This window comes from Pseudorca crassidens, chromosome 14, assembly GCF_039906515.1.
Source record: "Pseudorca crassidens isolate mPseCra1 chromosome 14, mPseCra1.hap1, whole genome shotgun sequence".
Lineage (NCBI taxonomy): Eukaryota > Metazoa > Chordata > Mammalia > Artiodactyla > Delphinidae > Pseudorca > Pseudorca crassidens.
The window spans coordinates 85482242-85509060 of NC_090309.1; the positions used below are offsets into that span (position 1 = coordinate 85482242).

General features: G+C 50.7%; 1 protein-coding gene across 13 annotated transcripts in view; it reads right to left on the reverse strand.

Annotated features, from left to right (window-relative positions):
- The window catches only part of ASAP2 (ArfGAP with SH3 domain, ankyrin repeat and PH domain 2), a 156728-nt gene that overhangs the window by 19872 nt on the left and 110037 nt on the right, over positions 1–26819 (reverse strand). For all 13 annotated transcript variants that reach the window (XM_067703726.1, XM_067703714.1, XM_067703725.1 and 10 more), the window contains 7 exons: positions 25185–25288; positions 25018–25087; positions 20461–20548; positions 15201–15249; positions 14957–15123; positions 12506–12639; positions 4522–4616 (listed from right to left, as the gene is read on the reverse strand). In XM_067703726.1, coding sequence (XP_067559827.1) covers positions 4522–4616; positions 12506–12639; positions 14957–15123; positions 15201–15249; positions 20461–20548; positions 25018–25087; positions 25185–25288 — 707 coding nt within the window. The remainder of the gene's footprint in view (positions 1–4521; positions 4617–12505; positions 12640–14956; positions 15124–15200; positions 15250–20460; positions 20549–25017; positions 25088–25184; positions 25289–26819) is intronic.

The window sequence follows — 26819 nt, forward strand, 5'->3', positions numbered from 1 at the left end:
AGCCTGTCTTCCTGTTTGCGGGCACCGTGCCTAGCAGACAGGCTCACCACACACCTGACGAACCAAACGACTGTCCATCTTCGCGGTCTATTTCCTGGCCTTCACGCGGCCTTGTGTGTGCAGACCCCGCCTCTCAAAGGAGCTCGGAGTGCCAGCAACTCCAGGGGAGCCAAAGAAGCCCGGGCTCAAATCCCGCCCCACCACAGACTGACGTGCAAGTATGTGGCCTCAAGTCTTCTTATCTGTGCAAATGCACACGGCCTGTGAGAAGGGAATGAGCTGACACGTTTGCTGCGCTCACGGCAGGTCCTTAGGGCCTCGGAAAGTACCGATGACCTTGAAAGACAGACAGCAAGAAAAACAGCAGCTCCTGGTCCAGAGGACGCAGCATTTTGCTCCAAGGACTCTAACATACAGCAGCAGCAATAATAAGAAATGGAGACACGATTTTTGAGGGACAGTAAACACTAATTACTTCATGTGACAATCAAGTCAGAAGTGCCAAGAAACGACCCAGTGTCCATCAGCTGAGGAACAGGTGTCCATACAATGCAATACGACTCAGCCACAAAAGGAAGGAAGCACTGACACAGCCCATGATGTGGACGAACCCTGAAAACGTTAAGTTACATGAAAGAAGCCAAACACTGAAGACCACACACTGTGTGATCCCATTTACTGAAATGCCCAGAACAGGCACACCTGCAGACAGGTACGCAGTTGCCCAGGGCTGGGAGAGCGAGGGGAGAGAGTCGGGGATGGCCAACAGGTATGGGGGTTCGTTCTGGGGTGATACAAACGTTCGAAAATCGCTTGTGGTGATGGATGCTCAGCTGTGAATATACTGAAAGCCGGCAAATTGTCCATTAAATGGGTGAATTGTATGGTATGTGAGTTACAGTTCAACAAAGCTCTTAAAAAAAAATGTCAGGGAAAACCAAATTCCAAATACAAAAACCTGACTTTAGCCAATAGAGCTACCAGGGATATAGGACGAATGACACGAGAGGACTGAGCCCCCTGCTTCTTCTGTCCCCTCTTTCTGGAAAGTGCGAGGTACACTGAGATTTCACAAGGTCAGGCAGGGGAGGCTGAACTAGAAGAAGGGGCCTGGGTTCCTTCCCCCCCACCCCCCGCAGGCTGGTGGTCAGCTCTGAGAGCGCACAGTCACTCAGGCCTGGCTCTCGGTCACACGGCCGGATCTCAGCCCAGCTCCAGGCTCCCCCACCCCCACCCCCGGTGACCTCTGTATCGTGAGCACAGCTGCTTGCAGGATTAGATGAGATGCCACACTGAGGCCTTTAGCCCAGGGTTTCGGATGTAACTACTGTGGCAGCACAGAATGAAGAGGGGCTGGTGGTGGCCCAGGCGGGTGGGACCCACCAGCTCTTCTCTGCTGGGGCACCGCTCACTCCCACCCTGCCACCAGGGCTGCACCCACCACACCTGCTTCTACTACCGTCAGGGGCCCAGCCCCCCACGTCAACCCGCCAGGCTTCGGGAGTGCGCAGGTCAACTCCAGGCTCCCAGGGTGGCAAACACCGCTCCGACTGCCTCACCCGATGAACCCACTGCCTGGGTGTTTCTAAATGCAGCCTCGCGTGAACCGTGCTGGCGGCCTTCACACGTCACCCCACACGCGGACAGCTGCTGCGGGCTTACAGGCCACATTGACATGTGCTGTCCATCTGACCCTCACAACAGTGCCGTGGCTGTGAGCCCGTCCCCTCCAGCAGCCGGACAGCTCTCGGGGCTGCCCTGCTTTGCCGGACTGAGCTCTCCTTCCAGGGGCTCCCAGCCAGCGTGCCGCTCAGCCTGCTGCCTGGTTCCCGTCTGGGGTTGACAACTGACAACCTGTCTGATGAAACTCTATGGGTCCCTTCTGATGGGCAGTGGGGCTGGACATGTGTCAAGGTTTAGGCGGCTCCAGTAATCACTGTGGGACAGTCAGGAAGGGGCTAGAGATGAACTGGACCCTTTACTTTTTAAATGTATTATCCACTTGTCCAGGGCTCTGGGTCTCGTCCCCTGAAGGTCGTCCCTCCACAAGCTCAGGTACAGGTCTGTTCTGGGCAACACCACGCCCCATGGTTTCGTGGAGGGAGTTCACTCTGCCGGAGTGATTCCCCCACTCCTTCTTTTTTTGGGAAAGGCTAAGGTTTTTGGAGAAAAGGCAATGAACTTAATATAAGAATGCATTTGGCATTCGTGTTCAGAGAGAGGGGCTTCTTATACTCCCGAAGGACAGGGCGTGCACGAGGGCCCTAAGTCACAGGAGAGAAACACTCCTGTGGCCTCTGGGAGCAGACACAAACCTGGCTGCTCCCCCTTCCCGCCTACGTGTATCTCTCAACACCCCCCAAATCCATCTGAGGATTCACAGCCCACGAGATGGTCTTTGGCTTCCCTTTCAACAAATTTATCTGCAGATGGTGTGTTGCTCTGAGATAAAGCCAGATTTAATCTGGAAGTAAAATACTAGCTTATTTAAGTAGCCACAGAGCTAGGACTTCACCTCTGACCCGTTGATTCATTATATATGTATTTCCCACCACAAGCAACACATTGTGGTGGGAGATACAAAAACGAGTAAGACGCAATGTATTAGAAAAATATGTGTAAATACCTCGGTACAACGTAAAGTGGGATGAGCTGCTTTAAAACAGAACTGAGTGCTACAGGAGCACAGCAGCCCAGTGACTGATTTCAGCTGAGGAGGTATCAACGTGGGTGGCATTTTGCCATCACATTGGTCATCTGCTCTCATTTTGGAAAAATAAGAGGGGGAGGAGTAAACGTCCTTTTCATTTGTGCCAAGGCTGGGGGGCGGGGAGGGGCCCCAATGCAGACGCCACGTTTATATCCAAGAGTCCCAAGCAGACGGTATTCATTTTTTTAGAATCATCTTGCCCCACAGTAAACAAATGATCTGCTTTTATAAAGTGCCCCTGGTACTTGGAAGAAATGAGTTACCATATGCTTTGTGCAAAGTTGATCAGTATTACAGCATTTCGGGAGACCAGTCCCTTCACCGCGAGAGCAGGTGTCCGTTAGACAGTAAGTAAAGTGCCGCAGTGGGCCGCGATGTTTCCTGTCCTAAACAGATCTTCTCGTATCCCAGGAAGAGTCAGCTCTCCTTGGGGTAACTCTCCAACTGACACCTGCCCCGAGAGGACCCTAACTTTTCAGGGCGTGTGGAATCAGCTCCCGGCATGTGTGCTGCCCCACTGCCCACGCCCACGGCGAGCAAGCAGGGCTGCCGACACCAACCCGGCACAAGATGCGTGACCGCTTCACCCCTTTGCACGTCCCAGCGACTCTGCGAGGTGGCGACAGCTGCACTTGTTTCTCTTAGAGGAAAAGGGCTCAGAGAGGTTGACGAACCTACCCAGGTCCCACGATCGGGAAGGATGCAGCTTTCTGTGTCCCGCGCTGCCTCTCCAGGTCTGGGTAAGGATACAGACTTGGAACTCGGATCTTCATCAAGAAAGGACCATCACTTTATAGGCCCTGTGCCTGGAATCTAACGTCGCACCTCGTCCAATCTCAAGGAAACGCTTCCCCACTGACACTTGCTCCAGGGCCCGGATGTGACCTGACTGTCACCCAGCACCAACGCACGCGCGCTCACCTCAGACGCCGACACCTGCGAGGGTGTGGAACGCACACAGTACCTGCTCCTCCCTTTAGTTTTTCTAAGCTCCTTCACCGTATTAAGTCACCTCACCCAAGCGCAGAAGAGCACAGATCCCGTGAGCTCAGCTTCCAAAGACCGGCGCCCACAAGATGTTCCTGCCAAGGGCCGGGAACCACACCTCTCTGCAACGCTCTCCCAGCCTCTGGTCCTCCCTGTCCTTGCCGAGCCCCAGGGGGAGCCCTGCCAGCACTTCTACCTCAGGCTGCTCCCAGGGAAGGGCTGTCTCGGTGAATGAACCTCCTCCTCTCCCTCATCACCTGTTTCTCACTTGGCCTCCCCTGTCCACAGCGGGCCAGCTGGACGCCTGATGAGGCACGAAAGCTTCTTGATCAGGTTTTGTGTCCAAAGTAAAACAGAAACAAAGAAAAGCTTTTTGAAGGAAACAACACGCTCGACATTTGCACTGGGAAAGAGAACGGGACATAATCATGTATCTAGGACAACGGACCCTCCGCGCGGCTCAGAATTCACACTGAGAGAAGGCAGGTGGGAGAGCGACTCCCCTGCCCTGAGGCAGAAGCAAGGTGGTGCCCACACACCACCAGCAGGGGGCGCCACTCAGGACTCCCTCCGCCCCCGCCCACCAGCAAATCCGCTTTCCTCCGGCTCCTAAGAAAAGCTGCCAAACCAAGTTTCTACTTGGACATCCAAAAAGGTTCAAGTGACTTTATAAACAACATAGGCTGATTTCTTCCCTAAAGAAGCAACAATCGATGCACCCAAGCTTGTTTATTCCCCTGCCTCGGGGCAGGGGGTGGGGGGTGGGGCCCGGGGACAAGGCCAACCTTTGCTCAGAAAGCAAGAACAGCCAGCCCCATACTTACATGTCACTGCTCGGGTTGGGTTTGATCGAGTCCTCAGCTGGAAGGCAACACTCCATAATCTCATTGAAGCCTGCATTCCCAATATTCTTGGCAAGCTGCAAAAACAAAAGTCTATTTCAGGGTTCTCAATTATTAATACCTTCCACTGCTACACATGACTCACACAGTTGATTTATTTAATGGTCACTAAGAAACAGAGCAATAAAGTGGTTTGCCTTTAATGAAGCTGGACAAAACCCAAACCCCAAAGGTACCCATAAAACTAGAGATAAGAAACAGCATGCCTCTTACAGAGGAGTGTTCTCATAAAACGTCCCCTAGATAGAATGCCTCCACGGACAGGGAGAAGCAGTAACTCGGCCCAGCTTGAGTTTCTTTCCCTTCTCCCCACCCCCCAAAAAGAATCTGTGCTCGCTCCAACTGAAACAGATCTAACAGCCTTTACTTGCACCAGTGAGGGGGTGGCTCATACAGCAGAGAGGGTGCTGGGCCAGGAAGCCAAGATTCGGGTTCAAATTGTGGTCCTATTTCCTGGCTTTGTGACCACAGGCAAGGCAGTTTACCCGAGCTTCAATTTCTTTTTAAATTAATTAATTTATTTTTGGCTGTGTTGGGTCTTCGTTTCTGCGCGAGGGCTTTCTCCAGTCGCGGTGAGCTGGGGGCCCCTCTTCATTGCGGTGGGCGGGCCTCTCGCTGTCGCGGCCTCTCGTTGCGGAGCACAGGCTCCAGACGCGCAGGCTCAGTAGTTGTGGCTCACGGGCCCAGCTGCTCCGCGGCATGTGGGATCCTCCCAGACCAGGGCTTGAACCCGTGTCCCCCGCATTAGCAGGCGGACTCTCAACCACTGTGCCACCAGGGAAGCCCCGAGCTTCAATTTTTTAATAATAAAATGCAGATACCTACCTACCTACCTTGCCAGGTTGTAATAATGATAAAATGAGATAATTTCTGTAAAAGCATTCAATAAACTAGAGCGCTAAAAGTGTATCTGTTCCAATGTAAGGTCCTCACTTGCCGATCAACCTTCTGACTCGTCAGAAATGAGCAGGTTTTCACCAGTGCTCACTGATACAGGCACTGTGCTGGACGCGGCAGGTACAAGATAAACGCCAGGCCGCCCTGGCACGCTCCTGAAGGGATGTGCGGATCTGGAGTGACCAGGATCCTTAAGAGCGCGGATTTCATCCCAACCCCAGCACCCAGCTCAGCACCTGACCGAGATCGGACCCTTCAATATCTAACGAAACAAAGAAACCGAATGGAAGCACCGGGCCCAGTGCTTTGGAGAGAACAGACATTTTCACTTCCACGTTGAAAACGATGCCGTGGGAGCAGCGACACTTCTGGTGCTTCTGCCCTCGGTGAGTCATGTGGACACAGGCTGAGTGGGACTCTCTGCGAAGAAAGGCTGAGCCCCAGTGGCCTCTTCTCGCTCCAGGGGGACCGGCTGGAGCAACAGCCAAAGGGATGTGGGTCAGACAGGGCCGAACTTCCTGGTGGCAGGTAAGAGGGGATCTCGAGGGAGGCCGAAGGACAAGGGAAACACGCAGTCAGCCTGATAATCGGGTGGGGAGCCTTCCTAACTCTTCCCTGTCCTTGACAAGTGAACAGAGCTTCCGGGTGCCCCGAGCCCCACGCTCTCAGTAGCCCTGCCTTGGGTCCTCGGTCCTCAGCCCTGGCCCCGGGGCCTCAAGGCGACGTCAGGTGGCAAAGCCCCAGGCTGCCTCACTGCACTTTCCTGGAGACGGGGCTGCCCGTCAGGGTGGTGCAGAGCAGGGGGCCCGGCGTACCATGGAGCCAACGCCCCCACGATTTCGGGGGCGCCTGGTGCCAGATCCAGGCTGAACCTCGGCGTCGGGGCCCCGGTTTAGAGCCAGGCCCACGCTAAAGGCCCCACCGTTCAGTGCAACGTGGACGCCATCCCGCACCCAAACCTCGTTATCTGCAGGGCAGTGACAGGACAAGCCACAGCACCTGCCCCTGGGAGCCTCCCGGTCTGCAAGGAGGAGGATCCCCCGGAATCCGAAAGCTGCTCCCCTTCTGCTTGGGCTTGGCTGGGTTACTAGGGGACAGCTGGAGCAGGGAGCCACCACGGCCGTGCGTCACACTCGTCGAATGCGGAGAAATATGCCGCCTCACAGCTTCACCAGCCTCCAGCGAATAGTTCAGCCTGCAGAGAACCCTCTGGAACCATCAACAAAAGCAAAGCACTTGCAGATGGAGGCTGCAGGGTCAGGTCAAGAAAATGTGCGGTCCAGCAGGCCGCGCGGGCAGGAGCCTAGGCAGCAGGAGGGCTGGTTAAACAGCCCGGACACACACGCCCTCCACTCCCAGAGCCCCATCCCCGACATGTGGGGCTGCACCGAGGCTGACGGGGGGCCCTGGGGTGTTCAGGTGCCGCGTCCTCAGGGAAGCGAGCCCCAGGACACACGCGGAGCCCTCGGGCAGGCTGGGCTCCGGGCCTGGCACACGGGCCTGCTCCAAGGGGTTCGGTCTAACGAGACAGAGGTGAACGAAAACGAAAAAGAAGGGCACCGTGATACGGGCTGGACTGAGTGCTACGGAGACGGCCAGGGGCCGGCAGCAGAGCAGGGACCTGGTCTAGACACCCGCTCTCCCACAGCCTGAATTTGCACGAAAGCCTGTGTGCATCTCCCTCACTGCACAAGGCGCCCTGTGCACGGGGACCTGGAGTCACACATGCCTGGAGACCCGCAGCACCAACCCTTGAGGGGCCCGCTGAGCCAGAAAAAGGCCATAGGTTTTCTCTAGAAACTGTTTCCAGAGTTCGGGGTGAGGATGGGGAACCTCCTGCACCCTGTTTTCATGTTTCCAGGTGGAGGGTCACCAGTTCCTGTGACATTCTGTCTTCCTCTGTTTTTACGCACCCGGAGGAAAGAAGCGGACAGTGAGAGAGACGACGTCCCTGCCCGAGGGGCTCAGAAGAACGGGCACCCACAGGAGGCAGCATGCGGTGGGTGTGCCGCTCTGCCCGTGCCTGGGGCTCGGCTGCCACCACACGTGTGAACCAGATCGCCGATTCCGCTGTTTTCAACCATAAATCAGACCTTTGCTCTCTCAAGCGGTTCGAAACGCATGTAGGGAAATGGGGTGTTAGCTACTGGGCCCCTCAGGCCCCAGGAGGCTGGAAGGCTTGGAGCACACGGCACATCTTTAATATACAGGTGGGTAAAAACGCCCGGGGCAGTGAAGGAACCTGACCCTGGCAGGCGAGCTAAGAGACAGCTGTGAGCCCTGGACTGCTGCCTCCAAAGACCGGAGCACGAAAAAATACCCTGTGGTGCGCAAAGAGAGCTGTGTGTCGTGCTTCACCTGCGCCTCTAGAAATTCTGCTTTTGGTCTATTTGACAAAGTATATAATATGCTCCTTAGTAAGTGGTACAAGTCTAACTATACATCACATACATGTATATGTTTGGGTGCTCAATTTTTTCTGGTAGGGTTTGTGGTTAAAAAAAGTTCAGAGTTGTGATTTAAGAACAAAGACTAGAACACAGGCTCCGGCCTCCCTTTTAAAATGGGGTTCTTGTTTAGGTTAGATAAGACAAAGGACCTGGGACAATGCCTGAAGCATAACAGTCACTCAATAAACGGTACCTGGTTCTACACTGCTTGCTGCCCTCTGCAGCCCGAGTGGCTTCATTTCGGACCCCGGTGAAACCGCAGTACGATCTGTGAGGAAGCTCTTGGTTTCTGAGGGCTCTCCTCCCCACCCCCCCCTCTCGAATCCAGCTGTCGGCTGGTCTGCTTTATATTTAACAGCTGGTTAACAACTTCATGAGGAGGCAGGAGAAAGTCATAAAATAGGCCCGAGTCAGTAATATGTGCTCCTGGGGGTTTCTGACCCTATTCTTTGATGGAAGGAGGTTTTTAAATTACTGACTCAAATTCAATTCCATAATACTGAAATTTCCTTTACTAATTTCACTTACGATGTGGGACTGATCATATGATACCAGGACCCTCTTACCGACAATACTGTTTTACGTAGCACCTGAAAATCAGAACTGAAATCGTAATCTTCTATGTTAAGGAGGAACTTTATCTTTTTAAAATTTATGCTTATCAGGAGATTTTCTGAAAGCAGATTGGCTTTAAAATCTAAGGATCTTAGGCTGGTGCATGCTAGAGTAGTTAAAATGGTACAGCTGCCCTGAACTCCAATCAAATTAATACTGCAATTACCCCAGTTTCTTTCCACCGAGTAAGAAGTGATTCTAGAAGCAGGAGGCAAAGGGAAGGAAAGATGACTGCTGACCAGCCACCTTCACGGATGCTGCTGAAACCCACTCGGTTGACATGGGAATCAAGCATGCTTTGAAACAAAAACAAATTAAGAAGGAAATGGTGAAACCGCCACGACATATCATCAGGGGAAACTGTTTACAAACCCCAGGCCAGAAAATACTTTATGGAATTAAGCAAAAGACTTCTGTCATGAGGACCACGGTGAGACCGTATGGGGGGACAGGAGCTGCACTTTACAGGGTGGGTGAGCATCTGTCTGTTTAGAACACAGTGCCAGCCAGGAAATGAAAATCCCTGCTCGTGTATCTGCTGTCTCCATCAGGCCGTGCAAAAACCCCTCTCCTGCCACAGCACATCCATGTGTGTGGCTCTGTGACTCTGCTCTGGAAAGCAGCCCTATCCGGGCTGCAGCCTCGGACACGACAGCAAGTTATCTTCCAGTTCACCCTCATATCTCTTTAATAGGGTACAAGGGATCTAATTAACATGTGCTGCCCAAGAAAACGTATTCTGATGAACACACCAGCCCAAGACCCTGACACCACTGCTCTGTGAACCTGAAAGGTTCACAAACAGAGCAGTCAACCCGGGTGGGGTCTCCCTGCAGATTCACACATTAGGACACGCAGATGATTTTTCTGGAAGGATTTTGTTCAGATCATCTTGGAGGAGAAGGTAACAACGATAATAATAATAGCTAATACTTCATAGTTCTCACTATGTGCTGGATGTAATTCTGAACACACACACACACAGTGTGTGTGTCAAACCTTCAGGAGATCTTTTGTTCAGGCATCTGACTAAGCAAAATAAAAGAACCAGGCGCTCTAAAAAGGCTCGACACTCTCATGCTTTACAAATGGTACTAACGACACCTGACACACACCCTCCACCTATTGCTTAACAAACAGCTGAGGAATAAGGGTCTGGAGGTGGTGTCATGCCCGCAGTACCAGGGTTGGGGTGAGAGGGGGAGACGTCTGCCTCCTGTGAGTGGCCAGACAGGCGAGTTCAGGGGCAAAGAGAGGGTGGGAATAAATCCCACGTGATTCAGGCCTCTGCCCTTTGTTTTTCTGATAACCACTCAGGAAAAGAGGCTTAGATAAGGGAGCGTTTAAAGCTATGGCAGAGATTAGACATCAGAAACATCTGCAGATCTTAGTTAAGCAGCCTCTTCCTGATTTCTCCATAATGGCTGACAGTTGGTCAAACTTTGAACGCCTAGGAGAATATACAGACAGATACAGACGGAGGCTCCAGGAGAAGACACAAAGTTCTGAGCCTGGGATCAGAAGCCAGCTCATCTTTTCATCGAAATGGAGACATTCTCCTTCCAACCGTCTCTGGCGTTCCTCTCTGCAGTAGGCAGTAGTCTCAGGCAGATCGTCAGTTAAGTTTCTGAGACACGTGTAAGCAGGTATAACAGATGTGCCAGGATCAGCCTCCTACCAGCTTGCACAAGCCAGCTGTTAGACAGCCGTTATTAAAAATTACATGATATAAACTCGTGATCAAAGAAACTATACTAGGGAAGTCCCTGGCGGTCCAGCGGTTAGGACTCCCCGCTGCCACTGCCGGGGCCCAGGGGTCAATCCCTGATCGGGGAACTGAGATCCCATAAGCTGCCTGGTGCATCCTCAGAAAAAACAAACAGAAAGACTATACTAAAAACAAAGTAATACTCAATGCATCCCTTCCTAACTATTTTACTGTGCTGTTTTTGAAGTTGTATTTGTGCGGCAAACTTACTACATAATGTGTGCGGTCTTTCCCACCGCACATTCAGTTATCCACACTGCGGCCTGCAAATGGCCACGGTGGGAGCATTGACATCATGTGCCTGGGACTACAAAGCCGGGCTTTTTTCCCTCCCAGAGGGCTGGCGGTTAGACATTTGTCAGGCATGAGGATGGGGAATGAGGAGGGATGGTAGTGATGTTTAAATGCTCTCCACAGGGAGAGTCCTCAAGGGTTGAGAGTGTGAGCTCTGGAATCAGATTAAAGAGGCCTCCACCCCAGATCTGGTGCTTTGATAACTACATAACCTTGGGCTTGTTAAAACATTCTAAGCCTCAGTTCTTCTTTTGTAAAATGGGGATAATACACCAGGGCCACAGGGCTGGAGTGAAGAGCAAAATGACCTAGGACAAAGCGCTGAGCAAAGTGCCTGAGGAGCGCCTCGTACAGAATCAACAATTATTACTTCAGCATAAACCACTTAACACTTCCAATGTTTTTAAAAAAAACCCACCAGGGCAGTACAGCCACTGCAGGCAGTAGTTTACCAGGGCTCACTGAGAAGTAATTTATGTGTCTCTGAAAATATACCGTGAGAATTTCAAATCTATGCCATCGCCAATTACCCAGGATACCGCCTGCACACACACAGCTCTATGATGGAGGCTGTATGCGTTATGACATTAAAAATAACTGTAGTGTGTAACCAAGAATACACTGCTTGGGTCCCGCCAAGGCTAGCTTAGCTGTAAACCTGAAGTAATCAGTGATGCTACTAAAACTGGGCTACCAGAATCCACTCCAGTTTCTCCCAGCTTTGTCTCTCAAGACCGTAAACGAACTCCTTGGAAGGACAGGAAGGATTCGACAAGACAGTTCTAAATGCATTACAAGTTCAGACACGTTGGATCCAGGATAGTCATCGGTACGACTTACGGCCCTGAGAGATCTACTGACCACGGTAATCGATTTTCTGCCAAGACTACTGCTCTTGACATTAAAATCCATGGCAATCAATATCCACTTAATAGTCACTGTCCAATGCTCAGCCACCTCAAGAAACAATTTCAAACACTACCTTCTAATCGGCAGTCATAGACTTTGAAAACAGTCCAAAGAGCTCATGTTTTAGGCGCCCCAAAGCACCGCCCATGTGTGATATGCTTGTTCCTCAGTGGAGCCAGTCTCAACGCTCTGAAAGTCACTTTACAGGAAATGCTTCAACCCCCTAATACACTGCATGGCTTATGTGTTATCACCCAACCAACAATGAAACACCTTTTTCTTTAGAAACAAAGGCAGTAGAAGCAAATACCAGTATCTCTCCCAAAAGGCAACAATAAGAGACAGAGGACAAGTCCACCGGAGGCTTGAGCCAGGTAGTGACCGCACCGCAGACTCGGCAGACGACTCAGTCCTTTACCGGCTCTGGGCTCTGGGTTCTGCACCTGCTTAATGACTGGGGTGAACTGGACTCTGCCACCATCCTATTCCAGAATCTCACACCAGTCTCAACGCTCCTTTATAAGTTCAATTCATTTTATTCATTTAAGGATAAACCTTTGTGGGACTTCCCTGGTGGGCCAGTGGGTAAGACTCCGTGCTCCCAATGCAGGGGGCCCGGGTCCGATCCCTAGTCAGGGAACTAGATCCTGCATGCATGCCGCAACTAAGAGTCCGCATGCCATAACTAAGAAGTCCGCATGCTGCAACTAAAGATCCCGCATGCCACAACTAAGACCCAGCGCAGCCAAAACAAAAAAAAAAAGAATAAAGCTTTGCAACCCTCAACTATCACACTAGTAGCCGAGGAGGAGGAATTACCAATGAGTTTCTAACTGCCCAAATCCGCTTGGCAATATCAACAGCTACCAGCCCAGCGGAATTTTAAGAAACAGAAATGGATTCAAGTGCCAAAATGAAAACCTCGCTTTCAGATCATTTGTTTTCACTCCAAAATCAAGGATTCGAAACGTACCAGCAGCTCAGATGTTCCTAACACATCTAGCGTCAGGGACTGCATCCTGGAGTAGTGAACCCCCAGCTCTCGGTGGATCCCAGAACACTCAATGCAGGTCAGAATGCCCAGGTTGGTGGAGAGCCACGTAGGATCTGCCAAAGAGAATAGGGAAAATCGGAGCTTGTAAGGAGAGGGCAGGAGTCAGAACTTTTTCTTGCAGTTACTGAACACGGAGTTTTGTTGCATCACTAGCATTTTTTTTTTGGATCCTACATGTAGCTGGAACCCTCGTTCATCATTAATTACCACCAATTTACACACAATACACACATGCGCCCGTATCTATTCTCCCTCCTCTTCCTAGGGCTCCACCTCCCCGTCCTTCCATTCATTTGTTAAGCACTCCCAAGGGGCAGGGCTGTCTGTACAGGAATAGGACACAGCGCCCTCTAGTGGCCGAGGGTCCCTGGATACAGACCACCCCCATCACCAACCTGATGGTACCAGCAAAGGGGACAAAGTCTAGCACCACACGGGGGACTGTCTTAACACACGTCTATATGTCAAACATGCTAATAACCAGCAGAGAACACCCACTATGTGCTGAGGCCATGCTCTGTTCAGCGTAGAGTTGAAGCAATTATAGTAGCAATAATAGCTCAAGGTGTGAGAGCTTCAGAAATTACAGGTGCTTTCCCTTAATTTCTCATTTAACACATACAAGAGCGCCTGGAGGCACACAGGGCAGGTGTCTTCACCATCTTGCTCAGAGAGGTGAAGGGCCTTCCTTGCTTGAGGCTGCAGAGCCAGACCACAGCCCTGCCTTCACCTGGGCTCAAACCCACACCCGCACCGCATGTTTACTTGCTCAGCGACGCCTCCTAGCCGAGCGCCAGAGTAGGCGCTCAAGAAATGCTTGACGGATGAATGCTGAATTTACCGAAAACACGGAATTCAAAATCAAACATTCTTGAGGACAGGATCACAGCCCAGAAGTACAATTCTCTTTAGAATTGCTTGTTGCCCTCAGAAACTCATAGGAGGCAAGTATTGCAACCTGGGTCACTAGTTGATTGCAAAGTTATTGTTTAAATGTTCAAATTATAACCATTTTATCTGAGTTCAGAAGTACTCCCGGGTGTGGCAAACTGGCGTTTCCGCTTCACTAGGCCTGTTCTACCGAGTCGGCTGTGTCGTGCTTTTGGTGGGAATGAGCGCACATTTAGACTGCTTTATATCACTCAGACTGTCCTTTAGCATTTTAAAACAAAAATGTCATAGCTTTGATCCCTTATAAGTGTTTTAGAAGTCCAAGTACTACACTGTCCTCATCTAAGAAAAAGCACAGTTCGCTACCTTCACTCCCTGCAGCATCTCCTGCCAAAGGTATGTTTTTAACAGTCCGAGACCCCATGAGGTAATTCCTCAAATTACCCCCAGATACAGCCTCCAGGGTAACAGGAACCTACGGCACTTCCCAACTGTCCACTCTATTTTTGTTGTGCCTTTTTTTTTTTTTTTTTTTTGCGGTACGCGGGCCTCTCACTGCTGTGGCCTCTCCCGTTGCAGAGCACAGGCTCCGGACGCGCAGGCTCAGCGGCCATGGCTCACGGGCCCAGCCGCTCCGCGGCATGTGGGATCTTCCGGGACCGGGGCACGAACCCGCGTCCCCTGCATCGGCAGGCGGACTCTCAACCACTGCGCCACCAGGGAAGCCCCGTTGCACCTTTTTTAAAATGGAAGTTGTCACAGAACCAGGGGAACGAAAAGGCACACGGCCACCCTAAGCAGCCCACAGCTCCCCTAACACCGGCCCATCTGAGCTACAGGAATAAGTCAGCTCATTAAACGCTTAAAATACTGGTTGTTAAAATCTACAACAGTTTATGTCCATTGAAAATGAAACCCCAGTAGGCCTTATGAAAACACAGAAATAAACACCTCATTTCACGGAATGTGACAGCTGGCTGGGGCTCACAGACAATCTCCACTGGTCCCTTCATCTTCCAAAAAGGGAAACTGACATCTAACAAAGTAAGTGGCTCTTCCAGGGTCACAGACTAGACAGCGGCTTAAAGTTGCTGCAGAAGTTCTACAAAGCGGTACCAAGGGAGGACGGATTGAATCCCGGAAAAAGCCGCAGTCTGGAGCCAATACAATGACCGGATGACCCTGGTTCCACCCTCGCTGTGTGCTTCTGTTTTCATTTCTCAAAAAGCATTTAAACCGTTTCAGTGCTATGGGGCTCTCTCCCCGCAGGCCTGCTCTGAGGGCCCGGAGGCAGGCATCTTCCCACCCTTTCCCCCACTTAGCCTGCGCACAGTTCAGTAAGCATCTGTGTGACAGCATGAGCTCAGGCTGGGCTGCGCTGAACTTGGTGTTTGAAATGAAAGGGAAAATCAGTGACTGGCTTCTGTGAATCGGAACAGGATTTAAACGTCCTAGAGCTGGAGGGGGTGGCTGGGTCACCTGGCGCCCCGCAGTCGCAACACACGTCATTGCCTGTCATCCTCTGGACCTCGGAGATGATCTCCTTTGTCAGTTCTTGGACTATGTTATTTTCTCCCGTATTGTCATCTCCCTTAAATGCATTGTTCAGAGCTTCTTCTTTGCTGTTTTGCAGCACAGACATCCATCTAGAAAAATAACAGTGACGCTGTGTTAAATCCCAAGGACAACTGCCCTTCCAAGGTCCCACCCCCAAACAACTTACATTTGACATTCCGGTTCGTCCTCTGCTTGAAAGTGGTATGTCCTGTCATCTGCACGGCAAGAGGGGTTTCATCAGTTGTGAGCCCGGACAGTCATCCATACACAATTCCAAAAGAAAGCGGTTTGTAATTAACCTCAGGAAGAGTCTAAACTCTGCCACGAAGTCAATGATTTGTATACAACCAAGCGCTCCCTCCTGCCCTGTACAAGCCCTCGCCTGGGAACTGCGGCTTTCTAATGCAAATTACCGAGCCAGCTCCTTTCCTCCATTCACGTCTGAAGAGAAGCAACTTCCAAACACTGAAGCTCTTCAATGAAAACCATCACTGTCCTTTCAAAACCTTTTTTTTTTTTTAACTTGCTACAGAGTTGGCCCCCAATTGTTATGGCCCTTTGAATAGTAAAAGCCTTATCTAAAGCGAGTATCTTACAAGCTTTCTGGCCTTCTTAGCCCAAAGTGTATAGCCTCAGTCCAATTGTGGGAAAGCATGAGAGAAACCCAAACTGAGGGACATATGACCAAAAAACTGATCCATAATTTTCAAAGTATCAAAGTAAGAAAGACAAGGAAAGATACAGAACTGATATAGACTGTACGTGACTAGGGCGAAATAACAGCAGCAATGTGGAATCCTGGAGAGAATCCTGGAACAGAAGGAGGACACTAGTGGAAAAAATGGTAAAATTGGAATAAGATTCTTAGTTAACAGCATCACACCGATGTAAATTTCCTGGTTTTGACAGCTGCAGACATGGCTGATATTATGTACTAAATAGTAACTGATAACCTGTACTATGCTGTCAGTATTGGGGGGAGCTGGGTAAGGGATATACAGAAATTCTTTGCCTACAATCAGTGCAAAACCAAAGTAAGAAAGAAAATTAAATTAAAAAAGAAAAAAAAAGGGGAGGGAGATCCAACTTCTGCAGATGGCAGAGCGGTGACAGACAGGGACTGTCCTTGGGGTTCACAATAAACACCTGTGCCCCTCAAAGTGAGTGAACATTGCGGCTTTTACACTCCTTAAAGCACTTTAGTTCTTAGGATAATTCTTGGTGAGCTGACTGGGAGGAGGCTAAGGCCCAGAGAGGTTAAGAGGCAGGAACAAGCGCACCCAGTGGCCGAGGGGTCAGGTTTTGACCCCAGCTCTGATCCTCTTCCTATTTTCCTGACACGGAGCGGACACCACGCACCCTCTATCCCCAGCCTGTTGCTGAGGAAAGGAACACGGTTTAAGAGAACTGTGCCAAGGGACTTCCCTGGTGGTCCAGTGGTTAAGAATCCGCCTTCCAATGCAGGGGACGCGGGTTCCATCCCCGGTCCAGGAACTAAGATCCCACATGCCACAGAGCAACTAAGCCCGAGCGCACAGCAACTACTGAGCCCACGCCCTCTGGAGCCTGCGCCACAACTAGAGAAGCCCACATGCCACAACGAAAGATCCCGCATACCACAACTAAGACCCGACACAGCCAAAAATAAAATAATTACTTTAAAAAAAAAGAGACCCATGTCAAGTTCAGAAAAATAAACTTAATCCTGTGATCCAAATGTTAGTGGTCGGGTGCTAGGAAGAGAGGCCGCTTTCCCTACCCCCACTCTACCTGGTGTGCAGAGCCTTACCTGCGGGAGGGCCGGAGGGGGCAGGTCCACATCCACTCTAAGTGGAACTCAGAGTCCTCGGGAAGCCATGACCATGGCAGGTTGCACCAGGGGACCGGGTCTGACACCAGGCCTAAAACCCTCCAAGTTTTCCCTGAAGCCACTTCATGGTCAGACCAGGCACAGATGCCACGGGAAAATCAAGGAGACGGGGGAGCAACCCATTTCTCTGGCCAATTCTGCATTTTAACACGTGAATGGTGGAGAAGCAGGGGAAATTCTCAGTGAAAATTTCCAAATAAAAATTCCCTTGTATGGAACCCTCTTGCACTGTTGGTGGGAATGTAAACGGATACAGCCACTAGGGAGAACAGTATGGAGGTTCCTTAAAAAACTAAAAATAGAATTACCATATGACCCAGCAATCCCACTACTGGGCATATACCCTGAGAAAACCATAATTCAAAAAGACACATGCACCCCAATGTTCACTGCAGCACTGTTTACAATAGCCAGGTCATAGAAGCAACCTACATGCCCGTCGACAGACGAATGGATAAAGAAGATGTGGTACATATATACAATGGAATATTACTCAGCCATAAAAAGGAACGAATTTGGGTCATTTGTAGAGACATGGATGGACGCAGAAACTGTCATACAGAGTGAAGTAAGTCAGAAAGAGAAAAACAATATCGTATATTAACGCATATATGTGGAATCTAGAAAAATGTTACAGATGAACCAGTTTGCAAGGCAGAAACAGACACAGATGTAGAGAACAAACCTATGGACACCAAGGGGGGAGAGTGGCGGGGGCTGGTGGTGGTGGGATGAACTGGGAGACTGGGATTGACATGTAGACACTAATATGTATAAAATAGATAATAAGAACCTGCTGTATAAAAAATAAATTTAAAAAAAAAGAATTCCCTTGTATGGACACTCTTTCACGATGCCTTTACACCAAGAACAGTTTCTAGCAGATTCAACTAGAGGGAGGAGAAAACAGGAGGTTTCCAGAGCCCTGCTGTGACGGTATCCTGGGAAGGGCTGCTTCTCTGCCACAGGCTTGGGCTCCAGCTGGCCACGAACCCTCCATGTGGGCCTGGAGAGGCACCCTGTGGGTCCATCCCACTCAGGGGACTGACCTAGATCATGTGCACCTTCTGCTACACCTCCCACCCCACCTGGCATGACTGCATGATCTGAGGATAATGGCTCAGGACTTGAATTCGTAAACAGTGGGGTCAATCTGAGGCCAAGAGGACTGGACAGGCTCCAGAAGGGCTGGGGCCTTGCCACAGGGACGTCCTCCTTGAGAAGCCAGGCCCACTGATGGCTTGATCTGGGCGGGGAGTCCCTGTCTGGGGGAAAGATCGGTAAAGGAGGATCCTGCAGGGAAACAGCTGAAGCCAGCAGCCGGTCTGTTCCTCCCGGGCTCTCTGGGTGATTCCAAGCTGGCTTTGCAGGTTGAGGGACAGGAGGAAGGGGAGGCTCCTCGGGGCCTGGTAGACTCACACCTGAAACAGCATCCTCACTGCCCATCTACAGCTTGACTTTTATTTCTCCAGCCACCCAGATGTTTCACGAGCACAAAGGTGTCTCGGGGATACGTGTGTGTCCCAGCAGCCCCGTCAGCAGGTAGAGTCAGACCCGAAGCCAGGCCCCCACCTCTCAGGACGCTCGTCAGGTCACGGTTTTCTAGCTCTGCAGTGTCTCCCTTGATGGTTCCTGGGGGTGGGGGTGGGGGTCTGACCAGTTTTGACGTTTCTCTGTAACGACCCAAACCCACATAGCGCTGCAACAAAGCACTGCCACTACACACGCTCCCAGGGCAGCATCACCTCTTGAAAACTAGCTGAGGATGACAAGTGTGTAGGACCGGGACTCATTCTACCCACTGGGAGACAGTGGCAAGAAGAGATGAGAGCATTTTTCAGAGACGACAGTGGACTCAGCGCCTAGGACCAGGTTCGGTAAGCCCTTCCGGGTACCGGAGGCTGGAAGCTCTTGACCGAGGGTATTTATCACGTCAGGCAACAGAACAAAGACACTGATGGAATCTTGCGAATGTCAGGTGGCCAGTGCGCGAGCACAGAACCAGATGCCCGGGGCCTGGCCAGCTGTTCAAATGTGTATGCTGGGAGGCTTCGGAGTCATCTACACGCCTGAAAGAGACGCTTCTGCACACGTGGTCTCTGACGGGGGCCCCACAGGGGTGCTGGAGCGACCGGGGCAAGCGAGGGTGTGTGGGCCCACCTCCCCGGGCGCAGAACTCATACTCCGTGACTAACCGCCAATCAGCTACTGGAGGGGAATGCGCCCCTTCTCATGAGTTAGTGCTTCAGAAGATGGAGAGGCCGCAGCCCTCCAAGTGTCCCCTAGACACTGACTGACGTCACATACGACCCCCAAGCTGTCTCCCTTAAACTGTCACTTTTTATTGCCATCCAGGGGCACATTTTAAAGCATGGGCAATCCTCCACATTCCACACCGTCCTGAGGGAGTGAAGGATCGGAGAGCGATGAGGGTAAATGCACCTGCGGGCCTGACGAAACACAGCAGGGCACACAGGCCTGGAAGCCGGAGAGAGTCGATTTTTATTTTGCAAATCCGTCTGGAAGCTGAAGATCAGAACCAACAGCGCCCAAAGCACACGCCACACGGCTCAACATGCTGCCGCAGCTCGGGACCGGGCGCATGAGAACAGGCACCGGCCCGGGCCTCCGTCTCCTCCCCAAGCACAGAGGAGCTGGTGATCGCTTCCTCTAAGTTTGCTGTGAGCATGAACTTACATAGTAACTTCCTACCCTCAATAATACAGCCCAGCACACATGTTAAAGCAGCCGCCTCGTGCTCGGGATACTGAGGCAAACAGGACAGCACTCACCTTCCCAGAAGGCACGGTCCGGAGTTCTCCTCTATGAATGTAACTCTTGTGCCCAAATCCCCAGTGACTGCCTTTTGAAAGGGGAGCTAGCCCTTTCCTTCCCCCAAACTGTAACCCTGCCACCGAAAACTGCCAAGACCAAAAAGGCCATCACGTTTCTTTAAGACATCGCTCGCCCTTTCCCTCTTCCTTAGGCGATGCTGAGAGGCCACTCGCCACAATGGGTGGTTCTGTGGTGGTTCTTCTGGGTCTGCCACAAAGACGAGCAGCACAGGAGCAGAAACACTAATTCTGGGGCAGGAAGACAAGTAGATTTCAACCCGAGAGTTTCAAGGGCTCTGCCGGGGGCCTCATCATATCAGTGGTGCAGGAGTTCTAACAGCGCCCAAGTTAGGGGAGCCCTGATGACAGAACTGTCCTTTTTTATAGTGAAGTGAAGGGATTTTTAGGCTTGAGGGCTGATCTAGCATAATCTCCTTGTTTACGAATAGGAAACCCGAGGCTTGGGAAGCTGAGAGGACGTGCCCAAGTTTACAGATCCCGCGAGCAGAGCAAGGCCGTCCGCAGGTTCAAGCCCTGAACCGAGAGACCGGCAAGCAGACCATCACCAGCGGAAATAAAAAGCACGCAGTCACCTGAAATAAAGGGCTTTCTCTTTGAAAACCAATTCTTTAAATTAATGCACCGTCTGAAATGGGGCTGATGCCCTAGCTGAGAGTGTAAAATGATTCCTCTGCAGCATCGCGTCTGAGAAATAAACTTACGTGAAATGAGGTCAAAACACTTCTTCTCCTCAGGGTTGGTTTTCACTTGGCAGGTTAAAAGATTAAGCTTTGCGGGAGGCCGGTTAGCCTGTTGAAAGACAAAAAAACAGAGATGGGTGGAAAGGATTGGGAAACCACAGTTTCCTCATTAATCATTCCTCATTAAAATATAGCGAGAACAGGTTCTCACTGGCTTGCAGTGATAGCTATCAGAAGGCAGGTTTTCATGTGGAAGGCATGACAGAGGCACATCACAGCGTGTCCCTGGACCTCGGCTCCCAGGGGGCAGCTGCCCCTCCCTGCAAGGGACACGGCGGGGGGCACACACCCACCCAGACAGGGATAACAAGTGATGCCAGCCCAGCTTTGAGGCCAAGGGCAGTGGGCTCCCCGAGATCAAAATGCTCCCCGTCTAAAGCTCAGAGACATTCCGTCCTGATCAGCTGGGCACATGGGCACCCACATCAATTTCTGGTGATCTTGAAAGTGTTTTCCTGAGTATAAACACTCACTTTCAAGGAAAGTAACCTCACAGCACAAAAATGACAGAGAAATTATATATATATATATATATATATATATATATATGAAATGACAGATGACAGATTCATAATCCTTAATGCCAGCCATCTGTCACTTAAATTTCAACAAAACCCACCTTGTTCACATACGTGTCCCCCACCTTCTGCCCTCCACACACAATGGTAACAAGAGATGTTTTTGTCAGAGATGTGTCAAAAATGACTATTTTATTCCCATTTCAGAAACTATCATAACTAGTCCAAAAAAGCAAAGGGCAGAAGATAAGATAATTTCAGAAAAAAAAAAAAAGAATTCTGAATGGCAAAACACCTCTCAGAAATCTTGGAGAAATATTCAAGTATGAAAGGCTTATCTTACCCACCCACCAAGCTGCTAAAAGAAAGACCAAATAAAATGTCTTAAGAGTTCAATTGTTCTTGTCTACCCCTTCCCGTGGCCACCAGCCATGTCAAGAAACTGTAAAAGCTTGGATTTGGGATTAATCGAGATACACACTCACAAGTGTCTACATCTGGGCAGAACTGCATTTATAGACCCCTCTCCACTGAGCTCAGAGTCAGGGGCGAGGCAGCGTGGCCTCCATTAAAACAGGACTGATCCTTGCAGTGTGAACAACTGGGTTTGATGACAGCAATTTGGGACAAGCAGAAGCTGGATAAACAGGGTTGGACTAGACTCTCCTGGTTCACGGCTGTGCTGACATCTCTTACGTGGAAATCACTGCGTGTTCTGCAGTGTGCCGATGCCTAACAGGTGCCCTTGGGTCATCAGAAACCAGTATTCAAAGACTCCAAGCTCTGCCTGATCTTGCAAACCCTGACAATTCCAAGTAGAAGTACCACCAATCCTGTTTTTGATCTTTATTAATACAATTAACTGGCTCGTCCAGGAACCAATACACCAAACGATACGTTTCTACAGTAGGAGACCACAGCACAAATGCAACCAAGCACTCCACCAAGGTGTTCAGCCCATAAAAAGTATGTGCCTATTCCATTACCTCATATGGTCACACAACTATACAGGTGCATTTAGGTGACGTTCCTGGACTACTTCCAAATGCTGGTGTCCACTGAGTCTTAGAAGCAGGAGCAGTAAAGGGGGTGATGCACTTTGGTAAATACAGAAAACTTCCACGGACAAGAAGATGATTTCGAATAGTAATAGCTACCTTTACTCAGTTGCTGCTGCCGCTATTGTTATTATCCTATTATGTGCTTACCCGAGGCAGGAACTACTCCACATTTATAGATAAAGATACTGTCCGCGACAGACTAAATAATTTTTTTTTTTTTTTTTGCGGTACGCGAGCGTCTCACTGGTGTGGCCTCTCCCGTTGCGGAGCACAGGCTCCGGACGCGCAGGCTCAGCGGCCATGGCCCACAGGCCCAGCCGCTCTGCTGCATGTGGGATCTTCCCGGACCGAGGCACGAACCCGCGTCCCCTGCATCGGCAGGCGGACTCCCAACCACTGCGCCACCAGGGAAGTCTTGTCAGGCTTTTAAAAGGAAGTTTCTAGTCTTCCTTCTGCATGACTGATAATCATTTAAAATTTTTTTTTAGATTTTGTAAGAAACAACAGACATTTCTTCCAGCTTAATACAGTCCCCAGCCTTTGGCGGTGTGGCAAAGCGACGAATTTGGCAAAGAGGATATCTAATTAGAGTCATCTTGTCCCAAGGATAACTTCTTTCCAGGGCCAGAAAACACAATCAGCCTTGTCTAACGGGGAATACCGACTTGGGCTTTCTACTGAATTCATCCCCGATGCTATCACTGTCCCTCTGCTAAAATACAGCATACAAGAATCTCATGTCCTAACCTGTCCCTTTTTTCCTGACGGTAAGTTAACAAACATACTCAGGGAGATGCTGGCTGAACAGGTAAGCCACGAAAGGAGCCAAACCCAAACCAAACCCAACCCAACAGGCATGTCTCCACTGTCTTTCTCGGTGGAGGTTAATTCACATCACAGCAGCACTGAGGTGTCGGGACCTGGCCCCCCAGAGCACGCAGGGTGCCTCGCAGCAGAGACGGCTGCCACAGGGACCCACTCCTTTCCCAGGAGAGGCAGCGGGACGGAGCCTCCGCCTGCCACTCCTCTGGGCTGGAAGCGGCATCCAGAGAGCGGGACTTCCTAGAGGAGGATCCCCGCAAGGGCGAGGCACTAACACAACATGCGAGTGGCGTGACAAACTGAGCTCTCCGCATGCTGGTAAAGCTACTTAGGACCGTACTATCTGCCCAAAACTGCGGCAGCCCGTCAACATTTAAAGAAAACTAAGCCTCCACGTCTCTTGAGAGGAAGCTCAAGCAACAGAAATGAAGAGACCCAAAGTTTATGCTGTCGGCAAAGGATCACCAGACCTGCTGTCATTTCTGTGGTTGGGGGGAGAACCGCTCTTTGGCTTAAGCCGAGGCCCTGGGTCTAGTGGACACGCCAATGAAGCAAGTAACCCAGCAGGCCTTAGAGCTGTAAACAAATATGAAGCGAAACCCAGTCTTGTTTTATGAGATGTTCTGCACTGAGGCAGTAAACCTGACCCAAAACAGAGTAGAATACAATTCGAAAGCAAGTCACAGAATCGCAGGTGTTAGAGCAGGAAGGGAACCTGGCCTTCATGCAGTCTAACGTTCTCCATTTTAAACAGGAGTGGTGACTAAATCACTTTGCCTTCCTTAGTCTACAGCACTTACACCCAGTCTCACTCACTCTCACACACACACACACACACACACACACACACGTCCATACGGGAAAAACATTACATCAGGATCCAAACTGCATGGCCCCATGAGGGACGTGGTGGGCGTAAAGAAGGCCAGTGAAGGCTGGATTCTGGAAAAGAGAAACGACCTTTATTTGCCCAGGCAGGAGCCACGTTCAATCCCCCAGGCCAGAGGTCCCTCCAGACACTTGGTATCTGCCAGTTCCGTGGTCTCTCTCCCTTCTCATACAGAGTGGGTGAAAAGGAAGGGACCCCACTCCCACCCCGTGGAACACAGTCCACGCTGCAGTGCCACCCTTCAGGCGGGGTCTTATTCTGTCTCCTCACTCCTAAATACTGACAAGGGCAGGGTTTCTCTGGAACCACACTGAGCCATGACCTCTGGCCAGGGCCCTGAAAAGGCTGTCTGCACTCCCGCCCAGCTCTGCCTCTCACGGGGGAGCTGGTGGGGACAGAGGAAGAAAGACGAAGGCTGAGGCTCATCTCCACTATGGGACTGAGGTCAGGGCCAGGCCTCCTGCCTGGGGTGCAGGAACCTAGGCCACCACCAGCGTCCTCGTTCTCAGCAAGACAGCAACCAACTCTGCCTTCAGACGTTTAAAAAATCTCTACCGGCCTCCACGGCTTTCACCAGATCCCGTCACACCAGGTAAGGTGATCATATGCATAAAGTCCACTGTGGAAAAGGGCTGTGTTTGTAACTGTGGTTACACAGTCCCTCGTCTCCAAAAGCCAGATTAAGAAATCATTTCGTTCCAACTGGCATTCCAACTGGCTCAGCGTATGTTGGCTCAGTTTCCTGCACGGGCAATTATACACAGGGTCGTAGAAAAAGACCCCGATGAAGGCTGGGTGCAGTACGTCTACAATAAAATTACTGAAATCGCTCTTGTCTTGGATTTCTGATTCCCAGACTCCTGACTACCTAAACTCTTTTCCCTTGATGGAAGAGCAGAACTCTTTCCAAGTGTGACGTTCAGTTTCCACAGACAAAGGAAGCTGGCGAGCGGTTTGCTGCTTGTTTCTGGGAGTCACAGGCCTCTGAATACAGACCACCTGGCTCCTCAGGTGTTCCTGACCCTGTGAGGCAGCAAGGGCCCCTGCCAGGGGAGCGTCAACAAGGGCACCAAACCGAGGAGGCACCCAAACAGGCTCTTCTCAGCAGGGACCTTGTTTAAAATGCACGCCTAGTGCCGCAGCGCAGGGCTCGGTCCCCTTTCCAGGCCTCCAGCCCACATGGCCTCATCCCGCTACAGCGGAGCCCGTGATGACAGAGGATACTTACGGTGCCATGGGATATGGTCAGAAAACCATTTTTCACTGAACATTTCCTTTTCTGCCACACTTTTCGGATCCTTACAGATAAATGGGGAAAAAATAAAAGAGTTGAGAAATTTTGGACACAGGAGATTACGAACACACACTGAAACTCTAGCAACGCCGTCTACGTACCCATCGCTTTTCTTGTAGAGGTTGCCATTCCGCTCAGTGCCGTGCTCTTTGTTTCCCTGAGGCTGGTGTAAACTATAGGCTGTGCTCTGGCGAAGCTGTGAATCCTGCAAACAGTTAAGATGTTAGTGTTTTTTAATCCTGTCCAGGTTCCAATTTTTAAAAAGCAGTACACAGAGACACTTACACCCTTAAAAATTTTTTTTTCTTTTTAAATTAGAGAATTTCCCCTCTTAAACACACCGAAAAAGGGACATGAAATTCATATCCTGGAACTCCTAAATGCCACCTACCAGGCTGGAGAAGGAAATGACAAATGCCAGTATCCCCAGACTGGCTGAAAGAATGAGCCATTTGGAAATTACGAGATTTTACTTATTTACTAGCCTTTAGTCCCTGACAGCGGCAAGCACTCCCGGTGTGGCAAAAGCAGCCCTCGAGAAGGAAGGCAGGAATGCTACACGTTGGAAGAGGCAGGGCTTTCAGGCAAAAAAAAACACAAAAACAATGTTCTGCCTCTTACTTTGGGCAAGTTACTTAAGCTCCCTGTCTCAGTTTCCTCCTGGGAAAACAGGAAAACAATTTCTAGTAAGGACAGTAAATATAGGAAGGCTTGAGTGAGCCCACGTGTGTGAATACCTGCTATGTAACACATATGAACAACATCTGCTTCCTGACCCCATCAATCCCAGCAGAGGGGCCATGGCCCTACACCCAACTGCTCCAGCCTGAGGGCAGACTGTCCACATGGTCAGCTGAGAATATGGCCAAGTCCACCACCTCTGGGAAACTCCAGCCTTCAGCTTCTTGAGGGCAAAGACCATTAATGAATCCCCTGGGCCTAAGTCCAGTGTCTGGGGTCCAACATGCGCTCGACTGGTGTTTCACAGATGATACCAGAAGCGCTAACCCTGGAAATTCTGGCAAAGGAAACAAGGGGAGCAAAACATGAACAAGCAGTTCACAGGTCAACCGGGCAGGACTAAGAGCTGCCTCCATCTGTTGTGAGAGCTCCCGACCCCGTTCACTTCGTCACAGAAGAAACAGAAACGATGAAAATAAGGCACTTGCTCGAAAGGCAGGGCTCGCTGGAGCCAGAGCGGAGGGTGGAAGGGTACTCCGCCTCGCACCCTGAGGCCCCTTCCACTGCGCCTCGTGCCCTCACCAGAGGACGCCCAAGGATCCAGAGCTAGCCTCACTCTACTGTCGAGCAGCTGACCAGCCCCCGGGACCCTAGGCGCTGCCCAAACAATGAAAGAACCGGTGCACGACAGTCAACATGATCCAAACTGAGAATACACCAGCTCCAGAAGTAAAGAGTCAAACGGAGAAAACAATGGGAGCGCCTGGAAGAAGTGAGCTTTAAAGATGAAGGTGAGAACCGCCAGAGGATAAGGGGAGGGACACACGCGGAGGCCTGCAGAGGAAAGTGGTGGCTGTGGCCATCCGACAGGGAGGGAAACGAGGACAAATACTACAGCCAAGATAAGGGGGCCCATCGGCCGAAGGGACAGGCGGGCTGGAGTCAGAGCCTAGACTTCATCCGAAAGCCACAGCCAGCCACCTGAATTCTTGACCGTTTTTTAAAAAAAATCTTGAAACGCAAATTTTTAATTTGGATGAAGTCCAGTTTATCTA